Here is a 28,000-nt window from a genome sequence, read left to right on the forward strand (position 1 = left end):
TGAAAATCATGTGAAGTTGATGTGAAATAAACGTTAAATTCATGTGAAGAAAATTTGCCTGTATAGGCAAGGTTATGAGTTTGGAGAGTTGTATCAGGCTCAATAAACACAAGCTATATCAATCCAAAAACTTCAGTAACAATACATAACATTAGTATATATTTTATATCACAACAATTTACACAATAGAATGCAGGCCTAATCTGACACGGTTGAAAATCACAAGGAGTTATGCTAATAAAGCAAAAAAAAAAACTATTCTCCAAAAAGAAAACAGCATAAGATATATTCTATTCACTGTTATTCTGATCAACAGACAACCTTTTAACCAGGTGATATTCTCAAGATATAAAATAAATATCAACTTGCTTTGGGATAAATTACATGAAATTAGAATAAATCATTTGTCTGTGAATTACTACTGGTTCATATAAATTTGAAGAAATCAAGTAAAGAAAAAATATATCAGCTGTTCTACAGTTCATAGACGGGAAGGATTAAATCCTAACTAAAAGTAAACACCTTGTATGACTATTTATCATTTTACAAAGACAAGTATATCTACCATCCCTCCACCTTTGCTATCAATGCTAGAACAGCCAATCAAGAGTATTGCACAGAAAATAAGATTATCTAAAGCTATAGAGGAACTGATTATACAAGTAACAAATAGAGAAGATAGTCCTTTTGTACTGACTTTTTAGAGGTGTAATACTATTTGTAAAAGTATACTGTTAAGTTGGTTTTATATTTAATAACCAACAGAATCAATAATGACCATCTTCAATATACATATAATTTTCTAACTTATAAAAAATAAACTATGAGTAAGACCTAATCATGGCTATGGACGGACATTCCAGCACTTATATTGATCATAGATTACTAAATATTAGATATTCTCAGTTAATCAAATCTACCCTTGTTCAGTAATGCCTATTTTATTTTTGATGTAACCCCCTTAAATATACAAATTAAAATGCACGAAAAAATGTTCTAATTATAAAAAACACTTCGAAGGACTCACCCACACAGGTCAAACCCTGAACATTTAAGGACAGTATGGAATTCAAGCTCGATACAGGAGCTTTTTTAATGCCTTTTTTTAAAAGTAACCCCCTTAAATGTACAATAAAAATGCCCAAAAAATATTCTAATTACAAAATGTCTTGTATGACTCAGCTTGATATACTGCATAGGTCCAACCCTTAACAGTTAGGGATAGTATGAAATTCAAGCTCAATACAGGAGCTTTTTTAAAGGTGCAAAAGTTTCACAAAGGATAAGATTTTGAACAGAATCAAAATGACCCCTAATATCTGAATGGTTGAAGTCAACAGCTTCCCTATATAATATGGCACCTTGTGGTACAATAACTTGAAGATTAATACACTTTTACTTAAGTTATTGTCTAGATATCAAGAAAATGTTTGTTTCTGGTCCTTTTTGGCTTCTAAATCCCTGAACAGTCAAAGTCACAATCTCCAAAATCCACCCCTCTTTACTTTTGTGGTACAATTTTAAAGAGATCAATTTTCTTATACTCAAGTTAATTATTCCTGAATGTCTACAGACTACTACAATAACACTATCCTTGGTGACAACAGCAGCACTATATCATTATACCAAAACGTTCTATCAAAAACAAAATGCATGATAAAAAGAAGATAAACATAATGTAAAGAAAATTTCAAAAAAAAGTTGTATCAGTAATATATGTTGGATTTCTGTAGATATGTCAAAAACAAAAGTATACAATATAGTAACATTGCACAGAAATGATAATAAAAATATGTAAACTGTTTTTATAGGAACACATACATGTACATGTACAAGTCTGTATAGCAGTTAAATAAACATAATCATATATATTGGTTTTTAATCAACAATCTCCATACAGCAACAATAAACTTTACAGAGAGACCAAATAAAACAATTAGATTTTCATCCCCTTTCGCCCCTTACAATTTGACCAAAAAATGGGGCAGGAATTTCAATATCAGAATTTTTTTCATGTCAGTTTTAAGTATTGAGGTACATTAACACACAAATCTTTCATTTCTTGGTGACTTAAATGAGGTTTCTTCTCTAAAACTGATGTGGCTATAGATTTAGAACATATCTATACTTCAAATTGCTAAAATTAGGCTAGCAAATATCTGGTAAGGAATAGTATATACAAAATAAAATCCTCCCAACCTGCCCCACATTTTTTGTGAACATGGGATGAAAATCTACCATTTAAGTTTACTTGACCTACTGAGGAGATACCATTACTATAATAACAACTTATTACAATGATAATTACTGCATGTTTGGTTTTGAAGGTTGAGTAAAAGTTTGCAGAAATTGACTGATCAAAACTTAATCATAAACTTACCACTTAAACATCTCAGATTTCCCATCAATTATGCAAAAAAATGCATGACAAAAAGTTGGTTAACAAAAAAAATCTTCCTTTTGAAGAAGTAATATATTACCAAATAAACCATGTCAAATAACAACCCTAAAGACATCTCTGGCATGTTGTACCACCCAAAAGACATCTCTGACATGTACAAACCAGAAGACATCTCTGACATGTTGTACAAACCAGAAGACATCTCTGGCATGTTGTACCACCCAAAAGACATCTCTGGCATGTTGTACAACCCAAAACACTTCTTTAGCATGTTGTACCACCCAGAAGACATCTCTGGCATGTTGTACATCCCAAAACACTTCTTTGGCATGTTGTACCACCCAGAAGACATCTCTGGCATGTTGTACAACCCAAAACACTTCTTTGCATGTTGTTCAACTCAAAACACTTCTTTGGCAAGTTGTACAACCCAGAAGACATCTCTGGCATGTTGTACCACCCAGAAGACATCTCTGACATGTTGTACCTCCCAGAAGACATCTCTGGCATGTTGTACAACCCAAAACACTTCTTTGGCAAGTTGTACAACCCAGAAGACATCTCTGACATGTTGTACCACCCAGAAGACATCTCTGGTATGTTGTACCACCCAAAACACTTCTCTGGCAAACTGTACAACCCAGAAGACATCTCTGGCACATTGTACAACCCATAACACTTCTTTGGCAAGTTGTACAACCCAGAAGACATCTCTGGCATGTTGTACAAACCAGAATACATCTCTGGCATGTTGTACAAACCAAAATACTTCTTTTGGCAGACTGATGATTATATGAATTGTATCAAGTTTATATAGTATGATCGTCATTGTAAGAGGAATCTGACTGTCTACGTCTAGTTTTATGTATTGCTTTAATTGTGTAGCCTTGGTCACAACAATTGAAGCAGCGGAAACATCTAGCCTTGAAACCAGACACCAAAGATCTGAAATAAAGAGAATCGAAACTTTAGAGAAATTCCTGTACATGTATATTACAAATTATACCACCAAAATATCATTTTTCTATATCAAATAGAATCCAATTAATTATACATTTCATTGTTACAAAATGAAACAGTGATGAAAAAAGGTCAATATCTTTTATCAGTTTTTGTCATAGCAAAACAAGTCTTGCTTCAGTAACTATAAAAATTCCAAGCTCCTCACAACAGATATTTGTTTACTACCTAGCTATATAGGCCTTTCAAAATTCTAGGATATTATTTTAATCAAACATGATTAAACGATCAGATAACATAAAATCACTCACTTTATCCTGATTGCAAAATTCTTGCCTTTTCTGAAAAGGCTGTAGAATGAGCTTGGAATTTTCAGACACTGGTGTTTGTAAAAAAATCAGTGGTTAAAGTTTAAAATGCTATTCTTACAATCAAGTTACACTATTTTATAATGGAACCAACACATAATTTCCAGATATGTATTTTCTATAACGCAAGCTTACAAGCATTACATGAATAACACTTCATATCCCAATTAAATCAAGTGTCATTAATAAATTGTTGGTATATACATCTAAAGAGAAGCAATACTAGTATAGGTTTTTGTATCATGCTGTCCTGCAGCTAAATGTACGAATATGTTTTCTAAGAATAATTATATCCCTTCCAACAATACATTTCACCAAAACGTCTACACTATGAAATTAAAGCTGATGAAAGACCCAGTGCAATCAATGGAAATATAACAAAAAAGATAGTATATCTGGACCAGCGTCACAATCATATGTTTGTCAGCCCACAGCTTGAATATACGCACAAACACAATACAAAGTTTAAAAACTATAGTTGGAGTTTTACACAAAGTATTTACCAATGATAGTAAATACAGCTGAAAAAGTCCAACACATAACATTCATTTTAAACAATTATCAAATTCATCCACAATAGGTATGCACATCTCAGAGCAAAGTTTAATATTTATTGAGTTACAAATTACAGAAAGTATGTGTCATCCATATAATATAGTGGTCCATATCAACATATTAAAAATGTAGGGAAAAATTGTCATTGTTCATCATAGGAAGGCACATCTTCAATATATATTTAAATACAGCGAAAGGTTGGAATAATAATGGTTTAAATCTTTGTGAGTTACATATTCCACAAAGAATTTACCCCTTAGTGTGATGTGATGGACAGACAGACAGACAGACAGACATGGGGCTACTAGACCTGCTTTCACTATTTGTGACAAAGGTAAAAAATGTCCCAAAGTTTACTAGTCAATTACTATCAATATTTATTACCATACATACTTGATGATACATCTGTTAGTGTTATTTATTAATGTACATGTATTATAAAACCATGGATTATCATAAGTACAGGTAATGCATGCAATGACAAGAAATCTAATTAAAGATAGACATCTGTAAATTCATTGCGCATTTTAAATCAAATACATGTATTTTTCTCCAAATCTTTACTATCACCTTCAGAAAAAATGAAAATAACTTCATCAAAGTTGTAATTAGTAAAATTTGTAATACACACTGTTGATATGTATATGAAAATATGTTCTACTAAGAAATATTACAGCAAATATTCAGTAAGATATTGTGCCCAGTTGAAAACAGATGTATATCTAATTCATTTAAGCCAAATTGATGTTATTTACTTTACTTAGATTTTCTTGTCTAGGGATCTAACTCTGTCTTACCATGAACAACACTGACACACAGAACAACATATAACACTGAAAATATAACATAAATATAAACTCATTCTTTTCATTATTAAAGGTACAGTTGCTTCTTTTTCAATTCAAAACCTAGTAGTATACCACATAAAAAGAGATTGAAAGTGGGCAGATATGTAGAGTCCCAAATGAGCAAACTGAACCCATTTACTTGGAAGCTTACAGAAGATGGCCAAGAACTGGCAGAAGTGACATACCTTTGTTGCCATCCCACATGTCATTGGGCATAATTGGCAGTAAGTAAATAACTTACAAAAAACATATCTGAAGATCCTGATTCATGTAAAAAATATATAAAATTGGAAATTGAAGACCATTACCAGTAAGTGAAGCCTTATAGGTTTCAGGAAAATTTCAATTTGAAATATAAAAATGAGTCCTCTATTACTAGAAGTGTTGCTTGTTTTATAAGCTGTCTACACTATAGAAATCAATATAAAATATTAAAGACACAAAAAGCACAGACAGACAAGGTGGTTTCAATATAAAACATGTATGCGAGTCCCAAAATATTAAAGGCCCAAAAAGCACAGACAGACAAGGTGGTTTCAATATAAAACATGTATGCAAGTCCCAAAATATTAAAGACCCAAAAAGCGCAGATTAATATAGCCATTCACAGCAAGCACTCTAAAAAGTGGTGTTAATTTTTCTGGCTACATTACAACAAGAAAGTAACTTCGATACCTAAAGATAATATAAGATTATACCTTTTGCTCATTTCTTCAGAAATCTGTTCCAATGACTTGCCTTTAGTTTCAGGTATCATAGTAAATATAAATATCACTGATAGGACACATACTACACTGAAGAAAAAAAATGTTCCTGATACACCAAAACTCTCTGAAAATAGAACAAGTATATTATTGGTACCAGTTTGAAGTTCTAATATGACGTGCTTCAAAGCTCTTTAAATCACTGCAATGGTGAAAAAGTGATAAACACCTGACCAACATTTCATGCAACTCGTAGGCTGCATCTATTAAAAAATATGAAGAAACTAGTCCTTTTAGAATCGAAACAGACATGGAAACTTTATTTTATCATTGATTCACCACAGGCTGGCCATTTATGTTGTTATTTAAACCTTGCTATCGCTTGGGGTAAAACAATATGACATAAATGGCCAATCCAGGGTAAAACGATGATAAAATGGAGGTACTGGATTTATTTCTTAATTTTAGCCATCAGGTGCTTGAGCAGATTCTTTTTCTTATCTATTTGAGGTAAAAACATACATAATACATAATGTAAGACAAAAATCAATTCTGTTCATTCTGAAGCCATTAACACCTTAAATTTCTGTAAAATTCTTGCATGTCTATGAAAAAGTTCTCTTTCAATTGTAATTTAAAAATAGGAGAACTATCACATAAGGATAATTCTGAGTTTATTTTTTTTTTTAAATTACTCTGTTTACCAAGAACATAAAGGCAGTACTTATAACAAAAAATCTCAGTAGATGTTAAAAGGATGAAGTACATGTACTTACCAATCATATCAAGGAAGACAGAAGAAACAATAAGATTGGTCCCCCAGTTTAATATGGTGGTAAAAGCTATGGCCCGACCTTTTATAGCAACAGGAAATATCTCACTCAGAACTAACCAACTAACTGTAAAACAATATACTTTGTCAAGTAATGAAATAACTAACATCACAGTGAAGCACATTATGATAATAAGCTAACTCGATAAATCCCTCTAGCTGTGTTTAAGTGGGTTTTATTTTTACCTACTGTAAACGTATTAATTCTCACAGCAACTAATTTTCGTAAGTTCTGAGAAGTCAACATGTTTGTGGGTATTAATTTTCAAGGTTGAAGAAAATAAAGTTTTTCAATAGTGTGGGCAGTGTGTGATTCCTCTTCTGATCAGTTATTTTACAGTTAATATTTCAATAAATTAACGACAGCCATTAATACGACATTAACAAATTGACAAGTCCATGTATATAGTTTCCTATGGCAATTTTAATCTAATAGTGTATATATTCGTCTAAAACTAAAAAGAACTCACTTCCATGCACAAGCCATAGCTAATTGTAGGGATTAACTATTGACACTTTAACGGGATGTTTACAGATTAACTTTTTATTAACTTTTGTTTTTTGATGTGACAAGTATTCTATGGCCATTGATACAAATTATTATGTAAACAAGATCATGAATTTACAAATTATAACCCACATGCTTTTACCGTATACCTTTTTATTATAGACTTAGTATAAATTCATACTTAATTGCATTGAATGATACGACCCTTACACAAAATGATATTTCTATTCAAAATTGTGGAAACCACGATTACAACAGTCAAAGGACTTGGTAATGTAAATATAAATTTCACAGGTACTAATTTTTTGCGTTCTTGAGGCAACCGCAAAAACAGCAAAATTTAGTACACCGCAAAAATTAATAATTTATATTTTAGTCTACGTATGTCTTAAGTGTATTGAGATACAAAATTTTTATATTCTTTATTTGTTTTTTTCCACATTAAAAGTAAAAACATTTATTAATAAAATTAAATGAATAAAAATCTGTCATTAGATAATAAAATACATTTGAAATAATATAATTTTACTTCTTGATATTCATCTGGCCCAGCTGAACCCACAGGTAGTCTATGAAGCAGGAAGGTGAAAGAATACCACATATTTACCTAGCCAAAAACTGAACCATTAGGTAGAAACTAAAGAAAGAAGGGAAGTGAATGTCATGTATTTACATGGTCAAAAACTGAACCTATAGGCAGCAACACAAGTATGGAGGGCAGTGAATGCCATGTATTTACCTGGCCCAAAACTGAACCCATAAGCAGTTACACAAGTAAGGAGGGCAGTGAATGCCATGTATTTACCTGGCCCAAAACTGAACCCATAAGCAGCTACACAAATAAGGAGGGCAGTGAATGCCATATATTTACCTGGCCCAAAACTAAACCCATAAGCAGCTACAAAAGTAAGGAGGGCAGTGAATGCCATGGCTTTTCCTAAACCAGCACCATGTAATGTTATGGATGTTGTTGTAGTTTGGTTTGTTTGTGTATAGTTTGTCATCACTGTTGTAGTTGATATGGTAGATTGGATGTTTGGTGATGAAACAGATGATTGAAGCATCACAGATACACTAGTAGTGTTGACACAATACATCTCCTCCTCACAGGGATCAGTTATGGACTCTCCAGAGTCATAATGAGTAACAAGTCCAAGGATGAATAATGAAAGACACATAAGAACTGCGCCAACCAATAAAAACTTCCTCCTCCCCCATTTATCTACACACAACAAGGCAATCACTGTCATTATAACCTATAATACAAAAATCATAGGTAGAGTTACTATAGTTACCTGTACATATAAATATGGTGTATGTAGATTGAAAAAGCATTGTTTACTCGTTTAGTTTTTCTTCACCATGATTTATTTCTACCAGTAGCAGTTTCTGAATTTTAAATGGATTGGTGCTTAAATTTTCAGCCGTATTTCTTTCATAATCAAGGTATATTAGCTGTTCGTGGTATTTGCTATGTTTTTAAAGTTTATCATGTTTTTATTATCTTTTTATATACTGTGAAAGAACTATTGTTCATGGGGTACCAATTTTCATGGTTTTTGTGGGTAGGCGAAACCACGAAATTTGGTTTCCAACAAAAATGAGATTCCCATTGTTGTATACACTGAAAACCCCAAAACCATGAATTCAAAAATCCAAACACTTGTGTTTCTTCCCTAATCCACAAAAATTGGTATCCACAAATTAAAGTACTTTAACAGTAGTAGAATAATAACTTGTGTCATCTACAAGTACAAAGCTTGTTTTTAGATTTGGTATTGATTTAAACAGAATAGGCATCACATCACTTGTTTTGTTTTTGTTATACAGGTGTCAAAAGCTATACCACAAAGCTAGACATTACCTTGACAATCCCCAGTCCGACTGTGGCTAAAGTTGCAGCTGAGTCTGTATGAAAACCAACAGCTTCTAATATTGTAGAGGCATAATACAATACATTGGGTTGACCAGTAAACTGAAACAAGGTATAAACAGATAAAGGAGGAAAAAGGTTGTACAGTGTATTTAAGCAATTCTATATTATATGCTTTAATTTTTTTGAAAATAATTAAAAAATGCAATCTGCCTACCTGCTGAAAGAATACAAGTCCAGCACCAATAAATAGCCTGCCAATCATATTGTTAGACCTTTTGAACATATCACAACAATGGGTATTCTGAAATGGATAACAAAATAATAGGAACATAATTCTTAATTCCAGGTCAGCTGGCAACAAGTTTTTAGGAGTTTTATTGTGAGATAACAAAATCAGTTTGGTTGTGATCTCCATAAACTTTGCAAATTGATTTACTAACTAGAATAATGTTTTAAAAACAGGAAATTGCCTCATTTTTACTTGAATAAAGTCCTATAACTAGAAAAGGTAAAATTGGAGATTTATAAATATTAGAAGGGGACATACAGCAATAAAATTAACCAAATTTTCATGAAAATTGTGTTTTCATGATTATAGTCAAAAAATTGTAAAATTTTTCCTTTTTATGAACAAATTCCATTTACTCCATAATTTATAAAAATCAAAAGAGAGCTTATAACAATAGAAATTAACAACTTTCACAAGTTTCAGGAATATTGCTGACAGTGCAAAAAAATAGGAAATCACCCTTTTTTGTATAGTAAAGTCCCTTTACCTGAAAATGCAGTCAGAAATTAATGAAAATAAAAAGTATAAACCAATAGAAAGAAACAAGTCACCTAAGTTTCATGTCCCCAAGAAGCCTAATTAAGTTTGATACAGCAAGGTATTTAGCAAGTTATGTAATGAACAGTAATTGTTTGGTATATGTTATGAATTACTTTGTTATGTACAATGTATGTTTTAAGTTGGAGTGTTGATTATACAATGTTAGAATTTTTAGGTACATGTATTAATAAATGTCTGACTGTATGTGGCTTAAATATTACTAAGAAAGAAATACTCAACATGTTTAAGAGAACTGGGGAAGTTTCCATGAAACAACAATAGATACACACAGAAGAAACAAGTAGTCCTGTTGAGGCCCATTGTAGATGTACTAGATGCTAAGTAAGCCCTGATGCTTTGGGTCAGGTTAATTTCTGGCTCTTTTCACGTTATGTAAACGGATGGGATATATACCTCACTCTTGATATGACTACGTATAAACATTTATTAATCAATCATCTTACAGTACAACTCTATATTATTCTGTACAAACCTTTTCATGATAAATAGAGCTTCTGATAGAATCTATCTCCTTTTCTACATCAGCCCCTCCTCTTAATTTTGACAATACATTTTCTGCCTAGAAAAGAAATATAAGATCATAAAAATAGGGTATTGTCCATTACTTCCTAAAATGTAAGTTTCACACATGCTATTGAACAAAGATGTTTAAAAATTTAATTCTCATTTTTAGCATGATCCTTTTGAAATAAAAATCAAGTTCGTTTATAATCAAACATGAACTCTACATGTTTGGTGTAATACAATTTTCATCTACATGTATATACTTACTCTAGCCTCTTGTTTGTGTAACATAAGAAATCTTGGACTAGCAGGTAAGAATACCATTCCAATACCCTGTATTAATGCTGGTATAATGGATATCCCAAACATATACCTCCTGTAATGTTAATTATAACGTCTTGTTACCAGTGATGAAGACCATAACATTTACAATTAACTTACTTTGTATAAGGTAAATACATGGTATATGGTACTATTAGTATTGAATTGTGGAAGGCCAGAAAAAATTAGAAAGACCAAGTCTCTATCAAATAGAAAGGTGTAGGGGTAATAAACTACACATATTGCCCATAATTATCGATTTTGTTGTAATAACAAAATATTGTTCATAACATAATAAAACATATAAACATTAAAAAACAGAATATTTTGTGGCATAACATCATTGTAATGATGTCTTATTGTGCCACAGTAATAAGTCATTTAACAAAAACTGTTGAGAATAGTAAATTTTATGTTCTTTTCTGATATATTAACATCCAGAAAACTATGTCTACACCCAAGAAACAACTTTATATTTCCACATAAGATACACTGTGTAATAATGAATCTATTCACATAATATGAAGTTTTTTTCCCAGTGCACAACACCATTTCCTTGCTGAAATTATGACCGTTAAGTGACAATAAGGTACAAAATTGACAGAACATCTAAAATTAGGTACATTTCTAGCAATTCTTTTGTCCCTTCAATACAAGAATTATAAGAAGTCTTTATGTTTTCTCATTTGTTATGGATTCAAGTCATCAAATTCAAAATATAATCTTTCAACACTTTATTAATTTTCAGTTGTATTTTAGGCCAATAAGAGCCTTTATTGCCCCTTCTTGTCTATAATCCAATAAATGTAGACCAGGAGCAGGTACAAGTATAAGCAATCTTTTCCTGCAATTATTCTAATACATATAATGATTTACCAAGATTTATGGGAAGTACTCATTTATAAATAAGCATGTAAAGGCTTAGATTGTAGAAAATATAGCTTTATTATGTGACATCTCACATTTTAAATTATACATATTTTATATATTGCATAAGTTTGATAAAAATAATTTATACACTGAAGAGAAAAATCTGCATTCAATCATCTTACCATCCATTTTCTATATCTATACAGGCATAGTTTATAAGATAAGCTATGAGCAAGCCTACAGTAATGCCCAACTCATTCAAAGATACTAATAGTCCTCTACTTTTCTGAAATAAACCAAAGAGAAGCAATTCATTAAACCACATTATTTTTAAAATAAATGACTACCAAATATGTAACCTGGTGAATATGTAGGCCAAGTATTACAACACTTCAAAATCTCAAAACAATCACACAATATTTTTAAATTCTTATGTCATTATTTGCTTTTAGAGACAATGACTGTACAATATCTTTCACAGTGGTACTACAAAAATGTTCAATATTCAAAGATGTTCCAGTAACAGAGACCTAATACATGTATATGGTTTAAGATTACTCGAGCTTACTAAGAGAGAGACAGACAGACAGACAAATGAACAAAAGGATTCCCATTAACTCTTAAACTTAGTATATAGGGGTATAACCATAAGTATTCTTACAGCAGGGGCTATTTCTGATATGTAAATACATTCTGCAATGGCTGACAGTGACACAGCAAATCCAAGTACTACTCTTCCAGCAACCTAAAACAAAATATAAAATGTCTTCTTGGACAGTAAAATGTTAATTTGTATAAAAAATTTTCAGTAATGACTGTTTTCTTAAGTGTATCCTCAAATATTATTACTAATCTTGTTAAGGTAGCACAAATTTTAACTATACGTTGCTCATTTTCTTTACAAAATAAACTATGTCATATTGTTGTCATTTGTCACAGTACCATGACATCAACTCTTTCTCCTTGGGTAAAATTTTGTAACTTTGAACTTGTTGTGGTTAATGTACGTGATATATTACATGTTGTAAGATTTTTTATTGAATTTTAATCAATTTACCTATTGAGACAAGAACACAGGTAAAACTGATTCTCTATTGATTTAGTAAAACATTTATGGTGGGGGTCCGTACACTCCTTACAATTCAATGAATACTATGTACAAAATATTTCAAATGCTAGTTATTGATAAAAATAATCATTAATCAACAAGTCAACCAATTACCATTCATTATAAATTGATAACTAACAGTAACATCTGTTAGTACAGTGGATCATCAATGATTTTTGTCTTAGCAATATTCTCCACAATTCAAATCACATTATCTAATACTGCCTTCTTTACTAATATGCTTATCATTTCTCTTTTACCCATTTTTTCTTTCATTTTCATCTTTTATCCTTGTTTCTGTCAGGTGATAAACACTGTTTCAACATTTTAATTTTGCTATCCACTATAAGTTCATAACATAAACATAAGTCCCATCTAAAGCAAAGCTTACCACTACTTTAAAAGAAGGAGCACCAGCAGCTAACAATGCACCAATAGTAAACACAGCAGCATTGACGATAATGGTCAGCCTTCGTCCAAATCTATCCACTATAATACCTAAGGATACCAATACAACAATAATTAATTCTATCAAATCTGAAAAAAAAACAAATCATGAAATGCATGTGTTGTTCTGCTAGGTAAACCCCCACTTGACAGGAAGTTTATACCAAACAGCAACCAAAATCACTTACAACACATGTCCCATCTATATAAAGCTGAAATTAATAACTGGGAGCTGAGATTTTTGTGACTAAATAAGGATGAACAGATGGACAGACAATGTGATTTTACTACTAGTATACCACTCACTTGTTAAGGGGGGGAATGAAATAAAGTTAGTAGTTTTATGTCCTAAAGGAAAACTAATCAAAAACCAAACTTTGTCCAATAATGCTAACAACTTTTATTTAAATTTAACAAGAAACAAATTCAATAGAAAAAGAAAAAAAAGTTCAGACAGTATGATAATTAACATAATTAATCACTATAAGTTACCTCCAAAAAATGAGCCCAATATTTACAGAATTAGCCACTATAAGTTACCTCCAAAACATGATCCCAGTAGAGCACCAAAGAGCATAGAACTGACAACTAACTCCTGGTCAAAACAGGTGAGACAGAATTTGGACTTCAGTTGTAATACTGCTCCCGATATTATACCTAGACAATAGGAAAACATCATAACCATGGAAACATAGTTAATAATTTCAGTTAACTATTAAACTGATTAACCCCCTACCAAAATAATAAGATTGTCAGGCCATAGAAAGCTTGTGATTAGAAATAAAATCCCAAACTTCTATATATGCATATATGTAAATCAAGTAAGGGACAATCGAAAGTTTCCATCACTGTAGGTACAATTATAAAGCTTGGATAAAATTTATTATTTTTATTTTGGATAAAAGGAACATCATATTAAATGGTCAAGTAGTTAATTATCATTATCAAGTAGTAATCTTTAAGATTCATGACTGATTATAAATAGTGATTTAAATTGTATTTATCTTTTTCTCATCAAAATTGTTCCCCATGGCACAGATCCAGCAGTTGTAATTTTTTCTTACCAGTATGAATGTTTTTTTTCCCTGTATTATCTTTAATAGGATACCATTTTAAGCTACACATACTGGTTGAAATTACTTGAAGTGCGAGTAAAATTAGTTAAGAAATTCAAATTTTTAGAGAAATATTTATAAATAAAAGCCCACATGAGTCCATTACGTCTTTGTGTTGTCAATTGCAATTTCCAATTCTTTCACTGAACTTGACTGAACAATACTAAATACAAAAAAAATACAGTCAGGTTAGCAAGTAGATATTTCAACAAAGATCATACCTATGTCATAACCAAACAGGATTCCACCAAGAGATGCCATCACAGAGGCAGCAAATACATAGAGAGACCCACATGGTGAAGAAGTCTTCTTCTGGTCTACAATAAGTTTGGTTAGAGGTGAAGTCTCCAATTGGATAGGTGTGAAGCGAACCACAGAATCATCACTTTCAGATGCCTCTCTCTGCTGTAGACAGTAGTCTGTCAGCAACAGCTCTGGAAATATACCACAATTTAGATGAAACTTCCAGACATTGAGAGAATCAGCCATATTTCAATCTAAAACTTCATATTTCATTACCTGTATACCATTACCACAAAAATCAAACTGAGAACTAAAGAATGGGAAAAAATGGGGTAATTTAAGCAGTAAAAACAAAATTTAAAATGGAATCATCTTAATGATACCAAAATAAGACATTCTTAATATTTGTTTCAATTTTTTGTTAATGAATGGTATGAATCATGTACACTTAATAAAGAGCATCCTTTTTCTAAATTGATAATTTGCCCAAGATCAATTAACATATTCATATATTGGTGCATGTACCAACTGGAATTCTAAAAGGTTTTGACTTGTAAGGGTGAAATAAATAACTATCAATTAAAATATAAATGTAAAAATAACAAAGATTAACAAAGAAGACATCAATGTAATATATTTATTTAAGTCACATTTGTTGAAAGAGTACTGGGTATGTTAAAAAACAAGGTTATACACAATAACTCATGTTAATTGTACTTTTAAATGCTCTTGTTAAATTTAAATATCTGGATATTGCTGAAAGGTAAATACAAGCTAAAATCATGCTACATACATTGATGTAAAACAAAAGAATATCATAGCTATTTATCAAAACTAAATATTACCTTCGTCCTGCTTGCCATTCATCCTTGTTTTAATAAACAAAAGTTTTATCAAATCATATTCTCCAATAAGAACTATAAATGGGTTGTCAAACTAATACAGGTACAAATAGGAAGATATAAATCTTTCCATATATTAGTCCTTTCCCTGAGGTAAATCAATAAGGCTGTATTTCATTCCCAAGATCTCATCCCCGTTCACCATAAAATAATAACAAATCTTCTTCATTTTGTTTATTTTGTATTTGTATCAGGTAAAAAATGCTTTTAATTTATAAATTGATTAAACCAACCTTACCCCAAACCAGTAAAATAAATCAATGTATCTATACAGGAAATGTCTGAACACTAGAGGATATTTTAAGATTTAAATCTGAAAAGGTAAGATGTTGTAACATTCATTTTAACATTGAAGAAAATTAATATTATACTATAAGTATTATTTTTATCCAATGTTACATGTAATAGAGTCATGTAATGCTATATAATGAAATATGCTGCATCAATTTATTAATATCTATAGGGCTTTCTTTTAAATGAATTTTACAACTACAAGGAAAGACAAAGGCTGCTGCATAAATAAAATGTACAAGATTACTCTAGAAACAAAATATATTATCTATACAACTTATATCCACATGACAAGATTATAATTCTTCACAGTATTTTAACTTGAAATTAAGAATTTTGTCCACTAGACCAATGACATTCAAAAACAGTTTAGCATAGTGATACAGCATTTATCACAAATATGTAGTCACATGCAATTTAGGTTAATACTAGCTTTTTCTGGATAAAATAAAATTCAGTATAAAGAATATATAACACCGGCACATAACAATTTTAAAGATTTTTAGATAAGAATTGTGCTTTTTCATCCTACAAGGAAAAGAACACAACAATAGTCTGAGAGTTTCATCAGAAGGCAAGTCTTGCCTGTGAAGCCAACTATCTCTATAAATCTTTTGAAGGATAAATAATGTATTTACTCAATTTCACCAGCTATTTTGCATTCCTTTGACATCCTTGCTAGTGACATATACATGTATACAATTCTATATTCTGTAACCTAGCAGGTTATCACAGAACATCAATGTGGTTCTATGGGTTAATAACTCTTAAAGCATGCATGATCTTGCATACAAAGGAATAATTTGGAAATTTTTATACTAAATAACCTTCTAACATGCATACCAGTAATTCTCTCTTACTTTAAACTACTGCAGCAAAGAGGTTTTTATGTATATGGATCAACATGCATAGAGATAAATCCTTTCCCAAAGCATGTAGAAAATCACCTGTAAATGCAACAATTTTAGACCACACATACCAGTGAACCAAACTGAAATATTACATAAAAGATACTAAGATAAGGGTCATTCTCATTACTAATGTTATTCTAACAGAAAATTGACAACTGTGCTACAGCTTATCTAATACCTACCCCCCTATTTTTTAAAGTTAAAAGTTCAAAATCTTAAAACAATAAAAAATGGAACTTTTGATAACAAACATTGCACCAAAAAGTATTAAATCAATTGAAATGTTTTGACGCACTTGTTCAGGAAGTTGATATGAGACGTTATCCAAAATTACTTGCAATGTATGCCCCATCTATATAAAGCCACAAACCAAATTTGAAATCAATCAATCCATAAAGTGCCGAGATTTTTGTAACAAAAAATGACCTCTATCACTCCATATAGTGAAAAATGGCAAATTCCGTCAAAACAGGAAGTTGAAATTGGACAGCCAAATCACTTACAAAGCCCCATCTACATAAAGCCACACACCCAATTTGAAATTAATTCTTCCATTTGGAGCAGAAATAATTGAGAAATTTGGAAAGACAGATGTATGGACAAAATGATTCCAATACACAACCCAATCATTGAGTTGGGGTATATTCATTAAAAAGATGTAAAGAAATAACTACATTTACTGTGAGTAAGCTCACAAAGAGAATACCCCTGCTTCACAAATCAAGTTAAATGTTAGAATATCTCTATTAGGAGTCGTCTGACAATAATTTCATTCCTTCATGCCAACTACATACGATACCAAAACTTACTATAAAATTTCTTCAAAATCCCTTAAGCTGTGCTTACAAGGTTTAAACATGTTAAGTTGGATTATTTCCCTTTGGAGTCCCCAAACAATAGTTGTGTTCAAGATCCAACTCAAAATATGATACCCATCCTTCCTACAATATTTCATCAAAATCTCTTAAGCTGTTGAGGAGTTCTTCTTCAAAGAAACATGGACAGGGGAACGGCAAAGAGCCAGTAAGATTCCTATATAGCCCAAAGTTTTGTTTGCTTGGGTTAAATATGCAATTAAAAAATTATTAACTGTTAAAAACTCATTAAACCATGAAACATCAAAATCAGGAATTGACAAATCTTATAAAACAATAAAATACGCACAATTAAAACATCTAGGATGGCATTCTGGAATAGAAAATTTTTCTGCAGGTTGAGCAACTTATCTATAATAAGTCTGTTCCTTAGAAAAGTAATTACTTAGCAACTCTTGCTATGTGTCAAATTCCCTAAAACTAGCATAATAAAACAAAGAGCTGTGTCTGACTATCCCCTGAAAGCTCAACTTTTATACTTAACATGAACATATATGAAATGCTAACAGTAATTGAGAGCACAGCTCAGTTAGACTGCATCCCCCAAAAAAACATGCCGCCAAAATATGCATCAATCTAAATACATGATATGGAAGGAAAGGAACTGACATGATAGACCACTAACAAAAATTTTTGCATTAATAATATGCAATAATTTGAAAGCATAAAATCAGGAATTAATAAAAAATTGAAAGAGAGTTCATATCAACAGATATAAATAAATCACCAAATTTTTAAAGAGTAATAATTTACTGTACCACGTTCTTAGGTAACAATAAAAAAGCAGAACATTGTATTTCGAATGAGATAAAGATGTCACATTAAATATCTGCTAAAAAGACAGAAAGACTTTTTTATCCATTAAACAACTTAATATGAAAGATTTTCAGTAAAAAAACAAGCAATTTACCATGTAGTTTTATATGAATTTCAATAATGTTTGTGATGAACAATGCTGTATACAATGATCAAAAGTTTATTGTCAGTAAAGTATACTTGTGATAACTAGTAAGTAAAGTATAAAGATACTTGTGATAACTGGTAAGTAATGAGCGCAGATCATTTAAATGACAAAAATAGAACCAATAACCTCCACAAAAAAAAAATCATAATTTAAATGATAATTAAAATTTGTAAAGAAATTTCAATTTCCTTACAACAAACAGTCACATACACAAATTTCTACATGGACTAAATGGCATTGTATTGCGGTAAGTGCAATGTAAATGTACATTTAAAAAGAAAGAAATTTAACAGGTGCTACAAATGTAGTGTTCGTAAAGATAATATTTAAGTTTTGAGACCAATCTTACTTACCTTGGCCCTCTTCTGACATTACTGTTTATGTTCTTTGAACAGACTACATTTCTGAAAAGGATATAAATAATGATGAAATATGTTCAGACATGATGTAGCACTATACTGATGTCTTATTTCACACTACACAGTCTGAAACATCAAACAGCATAATTGGTAAATCTAAAAGGACCGTTTGTATTAATTTTCATGATAAAAGTTACATATATACAAAAATGAATGTCTGACAAAACTTTGTTTAACTGAAAAATACAACAGAATCATGACAAATGCATGATATTATAATTGGATCAATAATTAAAATGGGATTTAATCAAATCAATATATATGAGACATTTTGCACATGCAACCCATAATTTTAAAAGATGGTTTATCAGACTTTCGGTTTTGAGTCTTTTTGCAGTCATACGAGAATTCAAAATAATGGTAGCATCATGAACACAACTGCATGACTGTCATTTTAGGGGTCATTTTTGTCACAGAGTCTTATGAAACTCCACATACCAAAGAAGAAATCTGTGAGCGATGGCTCGCTTGTGATATACCCCCCTTTCAATCATGATATAAGGAAAATAAACAAAGACCTCAGTAAATAGGAAGTTGTTGTCGAATTTTTTCAAAAATGATTCCCACCATATGACATACCTACAGGAAGAATGTGTACAAATTTCTACCTGCTGTGATGAGTAGTTGCTAAGAAAACTGTGTTTACAAAATATTTGGTAGAGGTATTCATTTTTGGGTCAAATTTATAAATATTATACCCTTACTTCCCCTCCTTTAAGCACTGCAGGGAGTATTTAGTGATCAGGGTGTCCCTACAACCATACTTCCATCTGTAATTCATTCAATTTTTGTATTCCAACTACTGCTAAACCACTTGATGAATTTATAGGAAACTTTCAGGGAACACTTACAGTATGTCATTCCACTTTGCATCCAACTTTTGATCCAGCAGCATTTTAGGTTTTCATATATGATTCCCTATGATTAATTGCAGAGTACCCACTTTGCACAACTTATTCAATTCAAAAGAGTTTCATTGATTTTTATGAAACATTCATTTGTTTGTTTGTTTGTTGGGGTTTATCGTCCGAGCAGCAATATTTCAGCTTTATTCAGACAATGAAACATTCATAAATTGGTTATTAAGTAATGCCATTGTACATGTACATCTGCAACTTTGGTTTTAATCCAAATGAATTCGGGTTTTTTATCAACAAAACAGACTGCCTTGGTGGTATAGTGGTACATGATCACAAATAGAACTGAAGGTCATCATTTCAATCCTCAACTGAACAATACTAAAGACTTTAAAAATGAAAATCAATGCTTTTGAGTTAGAATGATAACTAGTTGGCTTTGGTTCAAAATATGTGTCTGATTGAGGTGATATTCCTACCTGAGGGGCATTGCTTCCATATGGTAGCATGAAAACAATCCAATTGAGAATGTCAGTCTAGTACACAGTCAACTATCTAATGTTCTTCCTAATATGTACGAAATATCTGCAATTAGTCAGCATTAACAAGCAAGGACCTTTCCAATGACTTTACAATGTCATAACTGTGAAAATCAATATAAAATTGATTCATTTTAAAAATTAAGAACTTAAGGTAGCACCTGTCTCATACCACTTACATTTATGGAGAGAAATTATGTTGCCTATGTTGTGATAAAACAGGAACCTATACTTTGTTACATATGTAATCCATCACAATTCCCATACAGAACAATATGAATTATTCATAAAAATAATAATGGGAGCCTAAATTGGACAGAAGTGGAAAAATAGAAAAACAAATTTAAGGATCTGGTATTGAGGTACTTTAATTGTATTGTTTGTATTCATTTATTGTAAAATGTAGATATTGCCTAGTCTACTGTACTATGGAACATATGATGTGTATGATGGGCGAAATAAGATCTTGACAAATGAATCTTCTCCAACACTGCTAATGAGCAGGTGCCCCAGACGAAGGAAACTGTCATAATAGTGTTTTTATTTTTAAATATTGCATTTTTAGAGATACGATTTATTTTTTACTGATATTTATTGATAAAACCATTGAAAATATAGTATTTAAAATTATGTCAGATGTGTTTAATCAGTAGGCTAAACTAGGACTCTTCAATTATTGTACAAAGATATATTATTAGTACTTAAATTCAATGTAAATTTATATATTGCATGTATGCACAGTGTCTCTCTTCACTAATTTCAATAAGTACACATTTTTTATAGGAAACTAACCAGTTACATTATAATGTTTTTTTTTTAATTTTGGAACAAGTAATACTTGGGGTAAACCACTCCAAAATAGTTATAACTTGATCAAAAATTAAAAACAATTCTTAAATATATTGCTTTGGCACATCTTCTAGAGAAGGAAAATAAACATAAATACTTATCATCCTTCAATGAGATTTGCATTAAGTACATTTTCTCTCTGATTTCGAAGACTAGATAAGTATACCATCCTCTTTCTATAGGAGAGTCCACCAATCTAATTAGTGATGTCACTAATTTGCATCTCCTTAAGTGTAGATTGGCTTTAGATTAAATAACATAGTAAACCAATGACCAATGACAGGATTGTAATCCCTTTTTTTTTCAGAAATTCTGTCACCAATGGCAAATGCAATTTTGGTGAGGGAAAGTTATGTATTATACTCCACTTTCACTTTGGCATGTAGAAAACTTGAATTTCTGAAAGAATTTTTTAAGTTTAGAAAGCAAACTTCAAGTGTGGGAAAGTTAGTCTTCATTTAGAGTTTTCATGTGGAAAGCTAACAATTTGAAAAATCCTAGAATACTGCTAACATATGTAAATTTTGAGTAATGTATTTGTTAACTTATATGTAAAGAAAGACTTAAGTTGGTGCAACCCAAATGGGTGAGTCTCTCAAAATAAAGATTTTGACAATTTATTTTTGAAATATCTACAAAAGGAACAAGAGGCTCCCAGGAGCCTGAATCACTCACCTGGTTCAATTTTGCATTTCAAGGGCAATAAATTTAACAAGAAGTTGTCCAATAATTTTGACTCAAGAAGACTTTTGTAGGACTTATCATAAAGTTTGTTTTCTATCTATCATAGTTTTCAAGTTATTGACTGTAAAAAAAACAAAATAAAAACAAAAAACACATCATTATTCATCTTTCATGGGCAATAACTCTTACAAGGAGTCGTCTGACAACTTTTATCCCAAGAAACTTTTGTACGCCTTATAATAAGGATCATTTTAACAATAAAAAGGATTTGGCTAAACCTAATGGTTTTGGAGATATATGCAAAAAACTACTGTCTGATCCGCTATGTTCTATTTTTAGTACCAGTGGAGATATTTTTCGACGAATCAAATATCTTAACATCAATTCTATGCAGGATATACCAAGGAGCATTCATACCAAGTTTGGTTCCAATTGATCAGGTAGTGTCAGAGGAAAAGATTTTTGCAAGAAATAACATTAAAAATTGCAAAAAAATGTTGAAAAAGAGCAATAACTCCAACATGGCTTAATGGATTAAAATGAAAATTTGACCATAGATAGATCTTATCATGCTGAACACTTTTATTACTGTCAAAATTTGGCTAAACCTAATGGTTTTGGAAATATATGCGAAAAATTCCTGTCTGACTACTATGTTTTATTTCTAGTAATGGCGGCCATGTTTTTCGACAGATCATAAATACCCAAAAAAGTTCTATGCAGAATACCCCAAGGAGCATTCATATCAAGTTTGGTTCCAATTGATCAAGTAGTGTCAGAGGAGAAGATTTTAAAAGAAATAACATTAAAAATAGCAAAAAAATTTCAAAAAAGGGCAATAACTCCAACATGGCATAGGTCTCACTAATCACTTCCGGGTCAAATGGCCACCACCCCAACTATGTAGTACCTAAAAAACACTGAACCTAGAAATATGCATTGTAAGTGCATTATTTGTGTGTATTCTGAACAAAAGTAGTCAAAATAAAACTGAGAATGTGTACTTTAAAATCATAATTGTAATTTACTACAAAAGTAATATGAATATATTGTATTATAATATGAAGTATGAATATTGTTTACATGTGTCAGTAATTTGTCTCCATGCTGTCAGTAAGCAGAAAAGGTAAAAATGTTGGTTTTCAGTATTTTTTATTCAAGTAAATTTTGTGAAGAATTTCTAGGGTCATCATACCATTAGAATAATGATTTTGAAAGCCTTCTTTTCCAAGCTTCACAATGGTATACAACTTTAAGGTGTCTTTTGTCCTGGGATTTCACAATGAAACATTGAAAATTAATTGTTTAACATGTAAAGTAATGGAAATGTTAGAAGTGGTTAGTGAGACCATAAGTAAATTATGGCATATTTCAGAGAAATGCATAATTTGATGAAAATTGCCTTTCCTGGTCATTATTTCCATTTTCATATAATATCGGTCTAGTCATATTGGTAATCTGGCTATAGTTTAAGAGGTGCATTGTACAAGATATTGTAAAAAACAACTTAGCAACAAGATTTTTATTAGTAACTTAGTAACACTGACTCATAACTTGACGTCATTCCTGAAATACCTAACGTCACTGCCCGAGAAATTCAAAGTACTCAAATGGTCGTACAGCACAGACTGAAACTCACACAGTGATGAAATAGGCATGATATTAATTGTTGAAATCTGTCCTTTTTCCATAATGATAAATGATATTTACTATTACAACTTCTTGAATTATCATAGATATCAATTTGGTGTGACAAGTTAAACAAAATTGTCATTTTTCTAGTAATTTAGGGAAAATATCACTGAAGAGCGTAATATAAAAATGATCATTTCTTTGTAGTCCCATGTCTGATTTTGATAGTTTTGGTCTTATTAGACTCACAATACCACAAGCTTTCAAAAGATATAAAATATAAAAAAAGAAAAACATAAAAAAGGTGTTTTTAAGGTCTGACTAACCACTTCCAGGTCAAATGGCCACACTCCCCCTTATGTAGTACCAAAAACACACTGAACCTAAAAATATGCATTGTAAGTGCATTATTTATGTGTATTCTGATCAAAAGTAGTCAAAATAAAACTGAGAATGTGTACTTCAAAATCATAATTGTAAGTTACTACAAAAGCATACGAATATTGTTTACATGTGTCAGTAATTTGCCTCCATGCTGTCAGTTAGCAGAAAAGGTAAAAATGTTGATTTTCAGTATTTTTTATTCAAGTAAATTTTGTGAAAAATTTCTAGGGTCATCATACCATTAGAATAACAATTTTGAAAGCCTTTTTTTCCAAGCTTCGCAATGGTATGCAATTTTAAAGTGTCATTTGTCCCCGGAATTCACAATGAAACACTGAAAATAACTTGTTTAACATGTGAAGTAATGGAAACGTTAGAAGTGGTTAGTGAGACCACAATTGATTAAAACGAAAATTTGACCACAGATAGATCTCATCATGCTAAATACTTTCACCATATGTCAGAATTTAGCTAAATCTAATGGTTTTGGAGATATATGTGATAAACTACTGTCTGACCGCTATGTTCTATTTTTAGTAATGGTGGCCACGTTTTTCGACAGATAAAAAATCCTGACATCAGTTCTATGCAGGATATCCCAGGGAACATTGATACCAAGTTTGGTTTCAATTGGTCTAAACACATGTCAAAAATTAGCTTAACCTAACAATTTTGGTGATATATGTGAAAAACTACTGTCTGACCCTTATGTTCTAGTTTTAGTAATGGTGGCCATGGTTTTCAAGTTCAAAAATCCTCACACGAGTTCTATGCAGGATACCACAAGGAACATTCATACCAAGTTTGGTTCTAATTGGTCAAGTAGTTTCAGAGAAGAGTTTTGTATAATTGTCAACAACCACGAGGGAATTAATCAATTAATTACTGATATCTATATATTGGACAATTTATTAACAGTTCATTAAATATTTATTCACATGTTGACAAGTCATTTATTGATATCAATAAAAAGACAAATTATTCAACATTTTGGTAAAGATAGTGTAGGTAGTGGAATCTTGGACAAAAAGAAATTTGTACATCATCATTTTCTTTAAAATAATGGGAACTGATATACCTTATATAAAATGTTTCACATTGAATCAAGTGTAAACTAAACATTCTGGTTTACTGTTTATTATCAATGTCTATCATAGATATTAACTATTGAACAAATGCAATGATGTTAAAATCTGACTAAGTAATAATTTGGTTGTCATCTGTTGTGACAATCACAAATCAGAACTGAAGATATATAATTTTGATGGAAATTGGAAGTTTGTTGGACATCATAACCCAAGAGTCAACAATATTCATGTTATATCATTTTTCTGGTACCAAAATACACAATATTTCTACTTTTAGATATATACCAGCATGCATAACCATTGGAACATGATTTAATAACCTGTTTATAAATATTCATTAAAATGTTATTAAATCCCCCATTTATTGTATCAGCAATTGACAGATTGAGTTATGCATATACATGTCAAGCCATTGTGAATTTATTTTCTATTTATTGATATAAATATATCATTTATTAATATAAATAAATCATTTATTGGTTTAAACAAATAAATTATTGATATCAAGGACTAATTATTGATTTCAATAAATTAATATTTTATTGATATCAATGAATATGACATATTTGTTCACACATTAATAAATAAATATTGACATTAATACATGAAATATCAACATGTTAATAAATACTTATCAACATGTTAATAATTAATTATCAACATTTTAATAATTAATTATCAACATGTAAATAATTAATTGTCAAAATGTTAATAATTGATTATTAATAACTCTCCAAGGAAGCGTTAATGGTTGTATTATCAACTAGGTTAAATAAACTTACAGTCAGAAAAACCATCAATATCCAGTTTGTGCATGTAAAATTGGGAAATTAAAAAATAGCATTATGGCAGCTTTATTCTCGTAAACTTGGGAAATGCAATTGCAACCACACCAGTCTAGGAAACATTAGCTAGCTTTGATGATTAAATTCAAATTGAATCTATATATTTCCAAGATAGGGATGGTTTAAACATGGCACTATAAATGTTTACAAAAATTATATAATAAGCTTATCAATACTGGACAATTCGCAAATGATACAATTAGCTTACCAATACTGGACAATTTGACCCAAACACATTTTGGACCATGACATCCCACAGTTTCTTACCAAAACCTGACATTTCGAGCCACACATATTTCAGACCATGACAAAAGGAGAATGGATGAGGACAATAAAACTGTATCATAACAAATTTTACAATTTTGGAAGGTACTAATAACAGGGCTGACAAAAATCATGAAGGACTTCAGTGTTTTGGATTCATATGTTTCCATGTGAGCGTTTAAGGTTTCACCTTCCTTATATTATCAATATATGTGTGATTTATCAACCATTTAATTAATACATTTATTAATTTAATTAACGTATTTATTAACATGTTAGTAAATCCTTTATTGATATCAATAAATTGATGAATTATTAATGTGTTGATAAAGAGAGTGCCACAAAAGGTGGTTTAATCACGGTCAGAAAAGCGTTTGTAATTGCATATTTTATTGGATATTGCTCGTTGTGCTAGTCTTCTGGAACAACATTTAATAATTTGTTAATAAATATTTTTTAACATGTTAATAATTTGTTAAATTCATTGACATTGAAAAATGATTTATCAACGTGTTATTAATTCATCCATTTATTGATATCAATAAATCATTTATGAACATGTTGATAAATATTTATCAAAATGTTATTAAACATTTATTTATATCAATGAAAAGGGGAATAAATTCCACAACAGCTTGCTATTTACACACATGTGATTAAATATTTGTAGATATGATAAATGAAAAACAAATTTCATGACTTGCCATTCTGTTTGGATTTAATTAACATGAATGAACCTGTGAAAAAAACAGTGTGACAGTTGTATTGTTGCCTGAAGTGAGCTACACAGACATGGAATATGACATGCAACTCATTATGAATGGAATGATCCAAAGATGACTAGAACATTGCAACAATGCCCATGGAAGATCAAGGAAGATCAATAAAAGAACCTAATTTAAAGCCCCATCATTGATAGAAACAAGTGCCTATGATTCCAGAAATGCTAGAGGTTTTCTTGCAAGCTATGTTTGATTTCAGTACTCCACTACTAAACTACTCTGATTGCCTTGAACACCATAAATATCTAAATTATAGGCTCCTGAATCAGGATTATGAGGAAATGCGTCTCTTAAGGTCTCTAACAAAATTCTTTTTAATACAATTGTATATCAGTCCTCGGCTGGAAAAGTCTAAGTTTCTTCTAAAATAATAAGTAATGATTGTTTTTTTTGTAAGATGTTCTTTGTGTTAATGTAACCGCTGATTTACCGATTATAAGGCAATGCATGCAAATTTATTATATCACCACCAGTATATTCATGCCGCAATGGAAGAGAGAGCCCCTGGTAGGTTTAGCAAGTTTTAAAACCTCGATTTAACCCACCATTTCATTTTAAATGCCTGTAGTGGGCTGTACTTAGTCAGGGCCATTGCTGTACCAGCTGCTCTGGTGGTAAAATATCTATTTTGTCAGATTTGTTTTGGACTTGACTTAATGATGGATCGAATTAGTGTTAGGTAATTTTGTTGTTGCCTTTATTTACAGTATAGACAAAGTTTTAAAAAGTTTCAAGACTATAAAGCACCACACATTATGCTTTATAAACACACAAAAATCAAACCAGAACTATAAAAATTGTACAGGACCCCGTCAGGAGAGTTCTTTGTGATGACTAATGTCATCACTTACCTGCGATTTGGTTTTGGTTGGGAAAAAATCCATTGGGTGGCATGGAGCATCAACTTTAAATCATCATGACTTTTTTTTATTTTTTAAGATAACTGAAATATTCTCTTGTCCCCTACACTGCCATTAAAACTCTTAATCATGAAATTGTAAATTGTTTATTTGTCAACCAATTTGACACTTAATGATATGCAAATTAGTGAACATGACATCACTAATGAGATTGACGAAATATATATGTATATATTATGTTACTGGTATGACGTACGTGTAAGTTATAATACCTGCATTGAAAACAAAATTATGTATATACAGCTAAGGTTTTCTGGTCCTTGGATGTACCAATTTATTTTGCA

At 30.8% G+C, this 28,000-nt stretch overlaps 1 protein-coding gene across 15 annotated transcripts; it reads right to left on the reverse strand.

The window, feature by feature from the left end:
- Window positions 1–116: 116 nt before the first annotated feature.
- On the reverse strand, window positions 117–27,999 carry LOC148629294 (solute carrier family 2, facilitated glucose transporter member 12-like). Of its 15 annotated transcripts, none has more exons than XM_088547567.1 (17): window positions 27,648–27,712; window positions 18,807–18,857; window positions 16,651–16,694; window positions 14,489–14,701; window positions 13,693–13,809; window positions 13,097–13,203; window positions 12,259–12,342; window positions 11,780–11,883; window positions 10,674–10,782; window positions 10,375–10,461; window positions 9,267–9,353; window positions 9,041–9,151; window positions 8,048–8,432; window positions 6,613–6,735; window positions 5,831–5,963; window positions 5,082–5,117; window positions 117–3,346 (listed from the first exon to the last, which is right to left on the reverse strand). In XM_088547567.1, coding segments are annotated over exons 1-17 (1,842 nt in total). In that variant the 5' UTR covers window positions 27,698–27,712; the 3' UTR covers window positions 117–3,345. The 15 variants fall into 15 exon arrangements, with proteins under 15 accessions (XP_088403693.1, XP_088403661.1, XP_088403705.1 ...); XM_088547535.1 differs by having other exon boundaries at window positions 13,097–13,242; XM_088547579.1 differs by lacking the exons at window positions 16,651–16,694; window positions 27,648–27,712 and adding an exon at window positions 27,929–27,998.
- Window position 28,000: the final 1 nt, after the last annotated feature.

Source organism: Perna viridis, chromosome 1 (genome assembly GCF_037379345.1).
Source record: "Perna viridis isolate PV_CMFRI_1.1 ecotype Kerala chromosome 1, ASM3737934v1, whole genome shotgun sequence".
NCBI lineage: Eukaryota > Metazoa > Mollusca > Bivalvia > Mytilida > Mytilidae > Perna > Perna viridis.

Excerpts from the sequence above, each read along its gene's own strand:
- LOC148629294 (XM_088547507.1), bottom strand. The coding sequence starts at position 27,697 with ATGCTCCATGCCACCCAATGGATTTTTTCCCAACCAAAACCAAATCGC. Across the intron at positions 13,810-14,488 it reads CCTGTTTGGTTATGACATAG|GTATAATATCGGGAGCAGTA; the intron begins GTATGATCTTTG and ends CCTATTGTCTAG. Across the intron at positions 8,433-9,040 it reads TCGGACTGGGGATTGTCAAG|GTTATAATGACAGTGATTGC; the intron begins GTAATGTCTAGC and ends TTTGTATTATAG.